Source organism: Hemitrygon akajei, chromosome 4 (assembly GCF_048418815.1).
Source record: "Hemitrygon akajei chromosome 4, sHemAka1.3, whole genome shotgun sequence".
Classification (NCBI taxonomy): domain Eukaryota; kingdom Metazoa; phylum Chordata; class Chondrichthyes; order Myliobatiformes; family Dasyatidae; genus Hemitrygon; species Hemitrygon akajei.
The window spans coordinates 147,724,388-147,739,459 of record NC_133127.1 but is presented as its reverse complement, the minus strand read 5'-3'; the positions used below and the strand labels follow the sequence as shown (position 1 = coordinate 147,739,459).

The window sequence follows — 15,072 nt, the reverse complement described above, 5'->3', positions numbered from 1 at the left end:
AGTCGATGTTTTGGACTAAGACCCTTCATCAGGACTAGAAAGAAAGAGGAGACTTTTTTTAAAATCCCAGTCCCAATGAAGTGTCTTGGCCTGAAATGCCGACTGTTTATTAATTTCCAAAGATGCTGCCTGACCTGCTGAGTTCCTCCAGCATTTTGTGCTATTTGCTTGGGATTTCCAGCATTTTACAGATTTCTTCTGTTTTTAAACTAATCAAACACAGTTTGTTTTATAAAGAGTCCATGGGCCAGACATGAAAAAAAATTACAATTTAGCATTAACATGAGAGGTTTAATTAGACATTGTTAGCTTTATCAGTTTGGCACAACTGAGTGGGTTGAAAGCCTGTGTCCTGTGTTCTATGATCTAACATGTTAAATCATATTCTTCCACAAATGGCCCACAGATTCTCTTCCCTATTGTTGCTTTTAAATATTAATCCTATTCCTAACTGTCAACTGGCTCCATGTTATAAAAGCTTCCTGTTTTCATTACCAATAATTTATAAGTATAAATAATCATGTGCTTTGAGATGCCGATACACAATGTTATTTTACCACAACTACTCAATGTAAAATCCTGAAAAACTCATATCTATTTCATGAAAATACTTTCAAAAATCTTTCATGATGGTACTAATGGAGTTAAACCAGAACCAGAAGAGTCATTATATTTACATTAATTGTGAACACTGACAAACAGATAATCAGTATTAATAAATTACAATATAGTGGCAACCAATCCTCATAGGAGCAGGCTTTTATACAATAAATGTCAAGTGTATATAACAGGAAAATATTCTACTTTATCATATTTGCTAAAGACATATTGAAAAACGTTCTACTTTATACAGCTGACTGATGATCATTGCAAATATAAATTGTACTGGGACGGATTCTCCGTTTTGTCCGGCCTGGCAACTTTGGTAGGATTTTGAATGTTTTTGGCATGAGTTCAACACAGGATTCCCGGAATTTCTTGATGCGCCAACAATAGATGATGGGATTGAAGACTGACTTCAGGTAAGTTAGCCATAAGACCCAGATGCTAATGGTGTAGAAGGAGTGACTGTGATAGAAGTTCTTGCTGAAAACGGAAAGGAGACTGAAGACAGTGTATGGCAACCAGCAGAATGAAAAGCCAATGAAGAGGATTAAAATAGTTGTGAAAGCTCGTGTTTTGAAGCTCATGTCAATGTTTATTTGATGAGGTCGCTGTAAACCCATTAATCCGAGCTTGCTTACTTGATTCAAGCAGAGATTATCTGCATGGTTATGGATCCGCACTGCATTTCTTCGCACTGTGTTCAGAATGCAGAGGTAAGAGTACAGCATCACACTGAAAGGAATGAAAAAGATCGTCACCAGCAAGAGCAAGGCATAAACCCGGTCAGCACCCACCTCTGTGTATCCTAGGACACACTGGGGTGCCCGGGTAGGTACTTCCACTGCAGTCCAGCCAATCACCGATGGAAAGGAGATACAGAAGGAGATGGTCCATGAAATGACGATCATTATTTTGGCACGATAGGTATTTAGTTTGTCTTGTCGTCGCACAATGATTAAGTAACGGTCAACACTGATTATCAGAAGAATTGCCACACCTTCTAAGCCAAAGAACCAGTAAAACATAGCAGAAACCCGGCAAAAATAACCCCCAAAGATCCACTCAACTGTTAAAATGGTGACTGTGGTAAAAGGCATGCACATCAAAGATAGCATAATGTCAGAAAATGCAAGGGTGGCTAAGAGCAGGTTGATTGCCGAGCGCATTGCAGGCTTCTGGTACACGATTAAACACACTATTGCATTGCCAAGGAGACCAATTGCAATCATTGACATCATCACTATTGCAAGCATTATCCTTATGAAGATGGGAATATTTGTCTTGCTTGAATTCACAACTGGATTTGTCACATTTAAAAACTCAGGGATGCATCTCTCCAAGAGTGTTTTGTTGCATTCAATCATTGTAAAACTGTCGCTCATTCACTTCTAGGCTGTAATTGGAAGCTTTTATATCCATGCACTAACAATGATTTTAAATCTGGTATATATTCAAAATTCTAACAAAATAAATATTCTTTGCCATGGGATGCAATGGAGTGCAGGAAATCTTGATAACAATAATCTTCATTACATATTGTTGGCCACACCTTATATTCTGAAGTATACTTGATTGTCTAGGAGCAATAAACAAAAAGAGAATTAATGTTCTTAGTTTTATTATCAAGTTCACAATTAGCTGTTTTAAGTTCATAGTCTTTCAAAGTCTCAGCCACACCAGGGCTACAGAAAGCGGTAGATATAGCCCAGTCCATCACAAGCAAAGCCCTCTTGCCCCTTCTGTTAATTACAATTACAGGAAATACTATCAGAAGAAAGCAGCTTCCATCATCAAAAACCCCCACTCGCCTGGAGGCACAGAAGTCTTAGTTCCCACACCACCAAGTTTGGAACTAGCGTGGATAACTTCATTCACCAGTACACTGAACAGATTCTACAACCTCACTTTCAAGGACTCTTTACAACTCATGTTCTCAGTATTAGTTTTTTATTTGCACAGTTTGACTTCTTTTGCACATTTGTTGTTTTTCAGTCTTTGCCTATGGTATAGGTTTTTTTTCTTGTAAAATTCTATTTCTTCTTGTAAAAGCTTGCAAGAAAATGAATCTCAAAGTAGTATATGCATTGTGATGATAAATTTTCTTTGAACACACCCAGACATCCTATCATAACTTACACAACTAGACTACAATTCTCAGAGCAAAGCCTGAGGCTTGGATCAATGAGTAAGTTGCACCAAATAAGTTTAATACATTGTAAGTTGCATTAGTGATTATTTCCTAGTGAAATGGTACCCAGAGTGGAATTTGACTGGCTACTTTCATGTTAATACAGCTACATTGCAATGCTTATTTCCTCCTTTATCATCAAGAATTGGTGGAACATGGAACAATCTCTGTACAGTGAGTGGTAATTCCACAACAATGTCTCTAATTTTTTTTTACAGTTGCACAGACCAACTCTTCAGTGTGAAATTTTTACACTGCCTGAAAACTGCGAGGCACTTTAAATGTTTTTGTAATATGTATAAATATTTAGAATGAAAACTGAAAAATCACACGTGTCACTGGCAGCAGCCTGCCCGCCATCAAGGAGATATGTATGTGCAGAAAAGTGTCGGAAAAGGGTCAGTAACATCATGAAGGATCCCACCTAACCAGCTCATGGACTGTCTCCCTCCCTCCCATCAGGAAGGAGGCGATGTAGTATCCATGCCAGGATCACCAGACTCAAAATCAATTACTTTCCCCAAGCAGTAAGTTTGATCAACACCTCCACCTGCTAATTTCACCACATTATGTCAGTCACTTTATGTATAGTCTTGCCTCACTTCATTGGACATGCAATCAATCTATTAATAGGCATCCGTTAGTTTCGTGAGACCATGGGATTTGCGCCTTGGAAGGTTTCCAGGGCACAGGCCTGGGCAGGGATGTATGGGAGACCGGCAGTTGCCCAAGCTGCAAGCCTTCCCCTCTCCACACCACCGGTGTTGTCCAAGGGAAGGGCACTAGGACCCAAGCAGCTTGGCACCGGTGACGTCGCAGAGCGATGTGTTGTTAAGTGCCTTGCTCAAGGACACAAACACGCTGCCTCAGCTGAGGCTCGAACCAGTGACCTTCAGATTACTTGTCCAATGCCTTATCCACCAGGCCACGCACCAACACAATCTATGTATAGAAGCTATCTTATGTATTTATATGTATCATGTTTATTATCATTATTATTTTCTTTATCTTTTGTGGTTTTTTTGGTACTGCATTGGATCCCAGAGTAACAATTATTTCATTCTCCTTTACCCTTGTGTACAGGAAATGACACTAAACAACCTTGAGTCTTTATCTTGTTATATCGAGTAAGGCTGTGAGATTTCCTGCAGCACTACCCCATTCTCTGGGGAGTTTCAGTTCTGGTCCCCGCCACCCTACCTCTGCCAGTCTCTTCAACTGGCAGACTGACAAAGTACCTGATCTATGCTCTCTGCTCTTTAAGATAAAGGTGTTAGCCTGCTGATGTCAAATTATTCCTTTTGAAGGTTGTCATTACCAAACAGCATCCATTAATGATAAATGAATGACCCAGGAACCCTGTCTCCTCTCTTAGCGGTTCAAAGAACCTTCCAGTCCAAATGGCTTTTGATATAAAAGTAGAGCAAATTTTAGTTCACACAGATGGTGGTAAGAGGAATTCCTGCTGAATGATCTTAGCTGATAACAACAGGAGTCTATGCCTTTGGAAAGACTGATGGCAGCAGGCAAAATATTTGTATATGTTTGCACTGATTTATGATGTCTGAATAGCTGCTGACACATACTGTAAGGACTATCTGTAAATCAAGTTGCCACATAAAAACATTCATCCAGATATCCTAGTGATGAAAATGATGGAATTCAGATTTCAAAGTTCAAAAGTTCAAAGTAAATTTACCAAAGTACATATACTACCTTGAGTTTCTTTTTCTTGCAGGCACTTATAAGAAAAGAAATATAATTGAATTTATAAAAAAAACAGCTATACAGAAATAAAGACTGACAAAAAACAATATGCAAAAGAAGGCAAATTGTGCAAATATAAAAGCAATACTGAGATTTGGATTTATCCTTCCTTCAACTATATAAAATACACAATATTCTGTTCTTACAATGTGGTGGAAGGGATGATACCCGTCAAAATTCTTCCAATGAAGATGTTGAGTATCATGATTTACCGTGAGATTCTGATCAGCTGAATAAGTGGACCGAAGCGTGGGAAATGGAATTTGATTTTGATAAGTGCAAGGTATTGCAATTTGGGAAGACAAATCTGGGTAGGACCTTCACAGTCAATGGTAGGGCCCTAGGGAGTGTTGTAGGAAAGAGGGGTCTCGGAGTATAAGTACATGGTTCCCTGAAAATGGCATTGCAGGCCAATAGGGTGGTGAAGACTTCATCAGTCAGGACATGAAAATAGAAGATAAGATGCTATTTTGTCATTGTACAAGATATTGGTGAGATCTCATTTGGAATATTGTGTGCAGATTTGGTCATCATGCTATGAGAAAGATGCCATTAAGCTGAAAAGAGTGCAGAGGAAATTTAAAAGGATGTTGCCAGGACTGAGTTATGAAGAGAGATTGAGCAGGTTGGGACTTTTTCATTGGAGCCCAGGAGAATGGGTGGTGATCTTAGAGAGGTGTATGAAATTATCAGAAGCACAGATAGGGTGAATGTGCCTAGTCTTTTTCTCAGAGTTGCAGAATCAAGAACTAGAGGGCAAGGTTTAAAAGTTTAAAGGGTAAAGATTTAATAGGAACCTGAGAGGCAACTTTTTCATCCAGAAGGAAATTGGTACAGGTTGAGCACCCCTTAACCGAAATTCCAAAATCCAAAACCCCTGAAATCGTTATGACCGCTGAAATGACATCACAACTAGAAAATTCCACAAGGTGCTTGGAAGGTTCCCAGGTGATGTGCAGGTCTCTCCATATCACGTACAGTTCTGAGAAGTGACATCACAAATGTAATTAAAAAGTTAAAAATTGAAAATTATTTCATAAAGCACAAAATGAAGATCTTAATTGTGTATTGAAAGAGTGGATTCATCATCGGAGTGAACAGATGCTGACTGATCACATAAGAAGCAAAGAGATGCATCCCTGAGTTTTTAAACAGAAAATTGAAGGTAACTGTGAATATTCAGTGGGCTGGTTGCAGGAATTTAAGAAAAGGCACGTCATTAAGTTTTTAAAGATTTGTGGTGAAGAACCACGTGCTGATCATGATGCAACAGAGAAGTTTGTTACGAAGTTTGCCAAGAATGTCACTGATGAAAATCTAACACACTGAATGGCTGCATCGGTACATATGTGTGATAAACAAGTGTAAGACAAAGACTGTTCACCAGTAGCACATAAAGTCAGAGTCGGAAAAGGTACCAAATAGCCACTAATCCTCCACCTGGGCATCCGTGGTGGTGATAGCCTTCCTTTCTGATGGTTCAATGTACAAAATTATTATATGAAACTAGCTTCAGGGTGTATGTATAGGCTGTATATGTAATGTAAATGGAGCTTGTGTTTAGACCTGGGTCCCATCTCCAAGCTATCTCATTATTTAGATGCAAATATTCCAAAATCTGAAAAACTTTGAAATCTGAAACACTTTCAACTCCCAAGTATTTTAGATAAGGGGTGCTTAACCTGTATATGGAATAAATTGCCAGAGGAAGTGGCTGAGGCAAGTACGTTAACAACATTTGAAAGGTACTTGGACAAATACATGGATAAGAAAGGTTTAGTTGAATATGGGCCAAATGTGGGCAAATAGTACGAGCTTGGATGGGAATTTTGGTTGGCACAGATCATTTGGGCCAAAGGGCCTGTTTTTGTGCTGAATGACTCTACGACTAATGGATTCCAATGTAACTAATGAAAGTTTCTTTTTTTTCTTTGAGACAAAATATCATAAAAATGTTATTGTGCAAAGTAATATCATTATTGATAGGTATGCAGCAGACCCATGGCTAATGCTCTTTAAAGCAAAGCTGTCCAGAATCCTTCATTTGTTCAAATGTTTTGGCCAATTAATGCTAGTACAGTACTACTACTGTCTTTCTTTATTTTACACACTGCACAATGTGTGGCTGTAAGAGAAAAACTTAAGTTTGAGCAAAATGACAAATCCCATGTTTTCCTTGAGAAAGTGTCTTGCCCAAATTCTAATTTAAAGTGCTATCACCAATAATAATCATCTCTTTAGTCACTACTGTTGTTAATGAGCGAAACAACAACTGTATTTACTTGTATAGTGCAATGGATGGGTACCTGATGGTCAGCAAGGACTGCTTCTGTACTCTATACTCTATTTAATAAGTAACTGCATTTCAGAACAATTAACTTGGAATATTTCAGAGAAATTATAAAATAGTGAATGATGAGAATCATTATTTTTACATAATTAGCACAAGTGGATAAATGGTTGTTTTTTTGAGGATGGGAATAATTAAAGTGGCCATTGTTTTTTCTGATTGGAATTAGGTGATCTGCAGAGGAAAATGTGCTTTCGGTTGTCAGAGGCGTTGAATCCTTCCGGAAAATGCTGATATTTGCTGTTTGGGTTGGAAAAAGAAATTGGATGATGGTAGATCTTCCTTTGATCATAGAGTTAGCTCTGCCTCATTTGATGGCACTTCTGCCCACGGTTTGAAAGGTAAAGGGTTCACATTCCAAAGACTTGAGTATAAACATTCTTGTTCAACAATCCAGGACTGAGTGAGTGCAATACCACTGACGTGCAATCATTTGTTTAGGATGTTAAAAACATGCCCACTCAGCATCTATTATGTTATTTTTAAGAGCAGTGGAGTTACCTCCACTGTCCTTGCTAATATTCTTCAATCCTACAGCTCTAAAGCAAATTATTTAGTTATTTTTATTTTTAAGTGGTACTTTCCCCTTGGAGCAACAGAGGATCAGAGGTGACCTGATAGAGTATAAGATGATGAGAGGCATTGATCGTGTGGATAGCCAAAGGCTTTTTCCCAGGGCTGAAATGGCTAAGACGGGAGGGCATAGTTTTAAGGTGCTTGGAAGTAGGTACAGAGGAGATGTCAGGGGTATATATTTTTTTTTATTTTATTTTTTTTTTACGCAGAGTGGTGAGTGCATGGAATGGGCTGCTGGTGACTGTGGTGGAGGTGGATACAATAGTGTCTTTTAAGAGACTCCTGGATAGGTACATGGAACTTAGAATAGTAGAATGTTATGGGTAACCCTAGATAATTTATAAAGTAAGTACATTCTCGGCACAGCATTGCGGGCCGAAGGGCCTGTATCGAGCTGTAGTTTTTCTATGTTTCTATGAAATATTTCTTTTAACAAAATTTATACCGCCTAAAACACAGCATTATAATGCTGATTTCTGAACAGTTTGTGCACTCAGCACCTCCTTATTCCTTTTTTGAAATATTTATTTTCTTTTGTAACTTATAACAATTATATATCTTTGCAGTTTACTGTTGCTGCAAAACAAATTTCATGTTCCCTAAAGTAATTATAATAAATCTAATTCTGAATCATACTTTCATCTTCACAATGGATGTCCAGCCCCTATACAACTCTATCCCCCATCAAGGCTCAAAGCTCCCACTTCTTTCTTGACAAAAGAGCCAACCAATCCCCCTCCACTACCATCCTCCTCCACCTGGCAGAACTGGTCCTCCCCCTCAACAACTTTTCCTTTGGCTCCCCTCACTTTTTCCAAATTCAAGGGGTAGCCATTGGCACTTGCCAGGACCCGAGCTATGCCTGCCTCTTTGTTGGCTGCATAGAACAGACCATGTTTGAACCCTTCCGCAGTAATACACCCCAACTCTTCCTCAGTACATTGACGATTGCATTGTCGATGCTTCATGCATCCACACTGAGCTCATCAATTTAATCAACTTTGTGTCTAACTTCCACGTTGCCCTTAAGTTCACTTGGTCCATCTCTGACACCTCTTTCCTTTTTCTCAATCTTTCTGTCTCCTTCTCTGGAGACAGACTGTTAACCAACATATTTTATAAGCCTACTGATTCCCTTGTTTATCTCAACAATACCTTTTCCAACCCTGTCTCCTGTAAAAACGCTATTCCCTTTTCTGAGTTTCTTCAACTCCGCTGCATCTGTTCTCAGTACGCGGCTTTCTGTTCCGTAACATCAGAGATGTCCTCCTCCTTTAAAAGAATGGGGTTTCCTTCCCTCCACCATTGATACTGCCCTCACCTGCACCTCCTCCATTTTCAGAACATCCTGCTCACCCCATCTTCCCAGCACCTTAACAGTGGCAAAGTTCTTCTTGTCCTCACCTACCACCCCATCAGCCTCTGCATCTAACACATTACCATCCGAAACCTGCCATCTCCAAAGGATCCTGCCACTAAATAAATCTTTACCTCCCCCCCACCCCACTTTCCACAGGGATCACTCCCTGTGTGATTCCCTTGTCCATTCGTCCCTTCCCACTAATCTCCCTCCAGGCACTTATCTCAGCAAGTTGCCTAAGTGCCACAGCTGCCCACACACCTCCATTCAGGACCCCAGGCAGTCCTTCCAGGTGAGGCAACACTTAACCTGCAGATCTACTGGGGTTGCCTATTGTGTCTGGTGCTCCTGATGCGGCATCCTGCATGTTGGGGTGAGACCCATCGTAAACTGGGTGACCGCTTCTTGAGCGCATCCACACCATCTGCCACAAGCGGGACCTCCTGGTGGCCAAACATTTTAATTCCAATTCCCATTGCCATTCTGACACGTCAGTCCATAGCCCTCTCTTGTGCCAAGGTGAGGCCACCCTCATCTTCCTTGTATTCCTTATAGGAGCAACACCTTATATTCCATCTGGGTAGCCTCCAACCTGATGTCATGAATATCAATTTCTCCTTCTGATAATCAAATTCCCCCTGCCCTTTTCTCGATTCTCCAGCCTGACCTTTTACATCTTCTCACCTGCATATGACTTCGCCCTGCTTCCCCTCCTCCTTCCCTTTTTCCTATGGTCTGCTCTCCTCTTCCATCAGGTTCCTTCTTCTCCGGCCCTTGACTTTTCGTACTTTAGAAGCTCCATCTTCTAGCTATCCTCCTTTTCCTCCCCCACCTCTTTATTCTGCTGTCTTCGTCCTTTTCCTTCTTAATCTTGAAGAAGGGTCTCAGCCCAAAACATCAACTATCTCTTTATTTCCATAGATGCTGTCTGGCCTGCTGAGTTCCTTCAGCATTTTGTGTGTGTTGCTCTGGATTTCCAGCATCTGCAGACTTTTCCTTGTTTATGCTTTCAACCTTGTGTTTGCTAAAATATGGAATCAATCCATTTATATGAACAACTGAGACTGATAGAGTGACTATAGATGTTAAACAAAAACATTCCACTTTTTAGACTTTGCTTTATATGTTGTGTTTTTGCAACAAAAGAACATTGGTGATAATAAGAAATACCCTCCTGGTAACAGAAATATTTGACCTTCAATCTACCATAAGAGAACCCGATCTTCAGTGACCAGAAAACACCCTCTCATTGTGATTTTTGCTTCTCTTAGCTTCACAAGAGATACCTTTGCTCTCGGATTGTAATACCATATTAGATCATTTAATTTAGGTCACAACTAATTTCAAAGGCCAGTTATCATTCTGCTAGGAATCAAACACTCCAGACAGAGCATGTTTCTTGTTATAAACAAAATTTTTCGGGAAGACAAGCTTTTGGTGGGCCTTGACAGTGCTGTTATTTGTAGGTGACCCAAGTGACCCAACTGTTGAGTTGAGCTAGGATTCTTCAATGAAACTTAGATTATCGAGAGAAATCTCTGTTCAGTATTGCAGTCAAGTAGGCATTGGGAACACTGATCATCAAGGTGATTAAGAAGAAAATGGAGTTCACGTTACAGGTTGAGATGGAGGCATGTGTCCTGATGGAGTGGTCAAAGATGTGAACTACTGTACTAGTCTACCTGAAATATAGATCTCAGGACCATTGGCAAACCGAAGCTATGTGATAAGGCTAAGGAAGATCAAGCCCTTCCGAAAATCCAATTCTAAAGCTGATTTGCATCTACAGATCTTCACTTACACATGAATGGTAGGCTGGTGACTCACTCAGTGAACCAACGGGGGCCCCAACAACAGCACCTTTCACCATCAGCAAAGTGAGCAGCATCTCTATAGAGAGGTGTGGAAGCTTCTCTACCGCAGTGCTGGAGGATGTTCATCTTCTCTTTAGTGCATTTGGAAGTAGGATAGTTTCATCTGGCAAAGGCATTACTACCAACTCAGTCATGAACATGGTCATGAAGCTCTAGCAATCAAGACAAAACAATAGAAACAGGTGAAAACAAGCTGATGGGTTTAGATACCCTACAGGGACAGGGAGAAAGTATTTCAGTATTTATGTGGAAGTCCTGAAATTGTGGGCAACTTATGGAAAATGAATTGCATTGTCACTCCTGATGAAATATTACCACTCAGTTTTGTTTCCTTCTGCTAGGATATAACAGCCACCAATAGAGAGCTTTCAGGAGACTGATGGCTGTGCGTCATAAATTTTGCCAAATAGTTAGAACAATAATGGGCTTTCCTTCCCTGCAGTGTGGAGTGTTTGATGTTTCCAGATGAAAGCAATATTTTATCCTCTGAGCATTAGAAATAACAAGAAAGCCCAAGGCATTGTCATAGTTTCAAGTCATTTCATTGCAATAGAGCTGTACTGGAGTAGACTCCGCATTTGATGACCCACAATCCTCATGAAACGAAGCTTCATAGCAGCTGAAGACATAAAACCTAGATTAGAGGCATAAAAGGAGACTGGCAATTAGGGAAAAGAAGCCTGACAACACTTGAGAGGGGTAAAAATGAGAAGGGGCCAAGCAGAGAGGATGAGCAAGAGGGAATGAGAGAGAAACTAGCAGAGAAAATGTTCAAGTGGGAGCACGAGGGAAATCATGCAAGAGAGAGGATGTGTGAGGGTTTGTGAGAGAAAATGTGCGACAGTGTATGTGTGAGAGAGCGCGAGAGATAGATTGTGGAAGAGAATGTGCGCAAGGTGAGACTACTTGAGAGAATTGGCACGAGAGAGCGAGTGAATGCATAAGCGGGATCACGAGTTGGAGGGGAAGGGGAGGAAGTGAGGGAAAGAATGAGAGAGTGAGGGGGAGAGGGTATGTGTGAGAGAGTGAGTGGGGGGAGAGGGTGGGTGAGGGTGAGAGAGAGAGTGAAAGAGTGAGAGAGAAAGAAAATCCACCAACGGCAGCAATAAACTCTTACAGTCTCTCCTCTCTAGGTTCATCGAAGGAAGGATAAATAGTTTTGCTGACTACAAAGATATATAGTGAAGGCTGAGTTATCAACAGTACATTCTTACTGAAGGCAGCAAACTCCCAACGTTACCAGAGTATGCTGCAACAATATCTCAATAGTCATTCTGTATCGTATACCTACATTAATAACCATAATGCTGCAATGTGATCTATAACACCTTTGCTCATTATCTTTAACCAACTAACTGGCAATGTTCCATTGCCTGTCACAAATGGAGAAACCCGAGAGGATGTGATGGAACCAGAAGCTGAAATACACCTTTAAGTGCTTTCTGCAAAGTATCTGGATTCAACACAAAAAGGCACAATCCAGTTTGTAGCAACTAGTGGATTGCTAATCATCAGTTGCTAATCCAGGAGTGATCCAAAATATCAAACACATGTACAGCTTTGGTCACTTCATATTTACTTCGTGAAAAAGGAAAGCAAAGTTGATGTACTGTAGAATATGTCCAGATTTGCAATAATTATCATTACATGATAGACATCAATCTAGCAATTTTAGACAAAACCCACTTCATACTTCTTGACATGTTGGAAAGAAACTATAGATATGAGGCTCCCTATTATTTTTGCAGAAAGCATTTTAGATGTGCACCATAATCAGGTCAGTCTATTAAGAATGGCAATTAAACTGCCACAATGGCTATTTACTACCTTTAACTATCTAACCCCTCCACCCCCTGCAACTCAAAGCTGCCAGGTAATCATTGATCCAATTGATTATATAAAAAGTAAATGGTAAGAAAGGAGGTGATGACTTACGTTTCTTCAGAAATGCTCGATTTGTGTTGCATCTGAGGGATGGATATTGGTCTTGATTGTGACAGTATGAGTATCTGGAACTCTGCATTAGTATAATGCAGCAAGAGAAAAGTAATTAGTTTATCACTTACACACTTCCTCTTTTCTAATGTGAGGACTAATGTTTCTATCATTTATACATTAGTTATAAGCCCTATAAGTTTATTGAATCAAGAGAAGCTCCACATATATCAAATAAATGAGACAATTAAAAGCCAACAATATTTGTGTAAAAATGTAGTATCACTCTTGTAGCTAAATTTTAATTCAGCAGAATTTTTCTTGAAATATCATAAATCAAGCAAATGCACAATATGTGGGTATGGTTATACAAATTCACTAGTAATTATGGAGAGAAAGATATTAAGAAAACATTACTTGACAGTGATGATCTTAATTGTTTCATCTTGAATGACTGGATTATAAAACTAACATCAAAAATATATACTTTACCCAATAAAGATGTGTGAAGGTCTGGGAATACAGATTCATAATTAATTGGAAGTGGTATCACAGGTAGAAAAGGATGTAAAGAAAGCTTTTGGCTTATTGGCCTTCATAAATCAAAGAATTGAGTACAGGAGATGGGAGGTTATTTTGGAGTTGTATAAGGCACTGGTGAGGCCTAATTTGGAGTATTGTGTACAGTTTTGGTCACCTATCTACGTGAAAAATATAAATAAGGTTGAAAAAGTACAGAGAACATTTACAGGGATGTTTGCCGGGTCTGAAGGACCTGAGTTATAAGGAAAGATTGAATAGGTTAGGACTTTATTTCTTGGAACGTAGAAGATTGAGAGGAGATTTGATAGAGGTACAGTATACAAAATTTATGAGGGGTATAGATAGGGTAAGTACAAGCAGGCTTTTTCCACTGAGGTAGGGTGGGACTACAACTAGAGGTCATGGGTTAAGGGTGAAAGAGATATAGTAAATAGCAATTTCACAGCTATTTACTTCATCCCTCCCCCTCCAGGTTTCACCTATCACCTGGTGTTTCTCTCTCCCCTCCCCCCACCTTTTAAAACTACTCCTCAGCTTTTTTCCCTCCCAGGGTTTCGGCCCGAAATGTTGACTGTACTTTTTTCCATAGAAGATGAGGAGGAACTGCTTTTCCCAGTGTTACAAACCCCGTAACTGGGTCACTTATCAGCAAAGATAGAGAGGTCCGTTGAAGTCTGATGATACTATTTTTTAACAGTATTTATTAGTAAAAATACACAAAAATAATATCAATGCAAATATACAAATAATATACGTCGTCAATACTAAATCTAAAAGTGCGGGTATAATAATAATCAATAAGAAATAAGCTCTATCGTTGTCTAGGGGATAATGTATTGTCCGATGGAAATATAAAGTTCACTCAGTTCATGCAGGCTGCAGCCTTTGGGGACCGCTGTGTTGCAATGGTGGGAGAGAGAGAGAGAGATTTGGATAAAAACTTGCCGATTTTTCTTTTATGATTTCGATCCGTCGGAGTCTCGTTGGTGTGGCCGTTCACTTGTGGCCTCTCCTTTAGCTAAAGCCGTTCTTCCGTGGTGAGCCTGCCAACCCAGGCAAGGGAGGACGCACATGAGCCCCACCGGCTTTTGCTATAAAACGCTGTCACTGGATTTCTAGCGTTTCTCCTGGTGCGTCTAAAGGGGTTGCTCCCCAGACCCTCTTTTATCCTTACTCACGGGGTCTCAGATGTCAATCAGGTTGGGATGATGCAATCCCTCAACCAGCCCACTCTAGTTGTCCCCTGAGGGGTTTCAATGAATAGTACAGTACTCAATAACACAATTCCGTCTCCAAGAGACAATGGCCGTTATCAGTGGTTCCGTTTCGCTGAGGTCAGGACACATTCCAAACCTTGTGTATTCTGGACATCTCTCTCTCATTTCCTGGGTCCCAGACCCGAATTAATAGCGATCTTGCGATTCTCAAAAAGGAGGGGGCGACTTTGTACCCTTCGGCCCCTCAGAGTTGCGTCACATTCGTAACACCAGAGAGTGGTGAATCAGTGGAATTCTCTGCCCAATGAAGCAGCCGAGACTACCTCGGTAAATACATTTAAGACAAGGTAGGATAGATTTTTGCATAGCAGGGGAAAAAGTCAGGTAGGCAGAGATGAGTCCATTGTCAGATCAGCTATGATCTTATTGAATGGTGGAGCAGGCTTGACGGGCCAGATGGCCGACTCCTGCTCCTATTTCTTAGGTTAACACTGAAAAGGCACCTTTTTTTCCCTCAGAGTATCATGCATTTTGGAACTCATTGTATTCAAGGGTAATGGAAACAGCATCTTTGAACATTTTTAAGGTAAGAATTAGCAGATTTCTGATAGGAATAGTGTGTAAGGTTACAATGGGCACACATTAAATGAGGTTTG

The 15,072-nt window shown here is 40.1% G+C and overlaps 1 protein-coding gene and 1 long non-coding RNA gene across 2 annotated transcripts in view; both read right to left on the bottom strand.

Moving 5' to 3' along the window:
• Positions 1–232: 232 nt before the first annotated feature.
• On the bottom strand, positions 233–2,145 carry gpr45 (G protein-coupled receptor 45). Its single transcript, XM_073041875.1, has one exon. The coding sequence runs from the start codon at positions 1,986–1,988 to the stop codon at positions 846–848; it is 1,143 nt and encodes a 380-aa protein (XP_072897976.1). The 5' UTR covers positions 1,989–2,145; the 3' UTR covers positions 233–845.
• An 8,461-nt stretch (positions 2,146–10,606) lies between these two features.
• LOC140725959 (uncharacterized) overlaps positions 10,607–15,072 on the bottom strand; it is a 43,966-nt gene continuing 39,500 nt past the window's right edge. Inside the window, exons 4-5 of the long non-coding RNA XR_012098546.1 lie at positions 12,657–12,738; positions 10,607–10,873 (exon numbers count right to left, since the gene is read on the bottom strand). This is a non-coding gene — a long non-coding RNA (uncharacterized lncRNA). The remainder of the gene's footprint in view (positions 10,874–12,656; positions 12,739–15,072) is intronic.

Bases quoted from the DNA above. Each gene is read 5' to 3' on its own strand.
- gpr45 (XM_073041875.1), bottom strand. From the start codon at position 1,988: ATGAGCGACAGTTTTACAATGATTGAATGCAACAAAACACTCTTGGAG.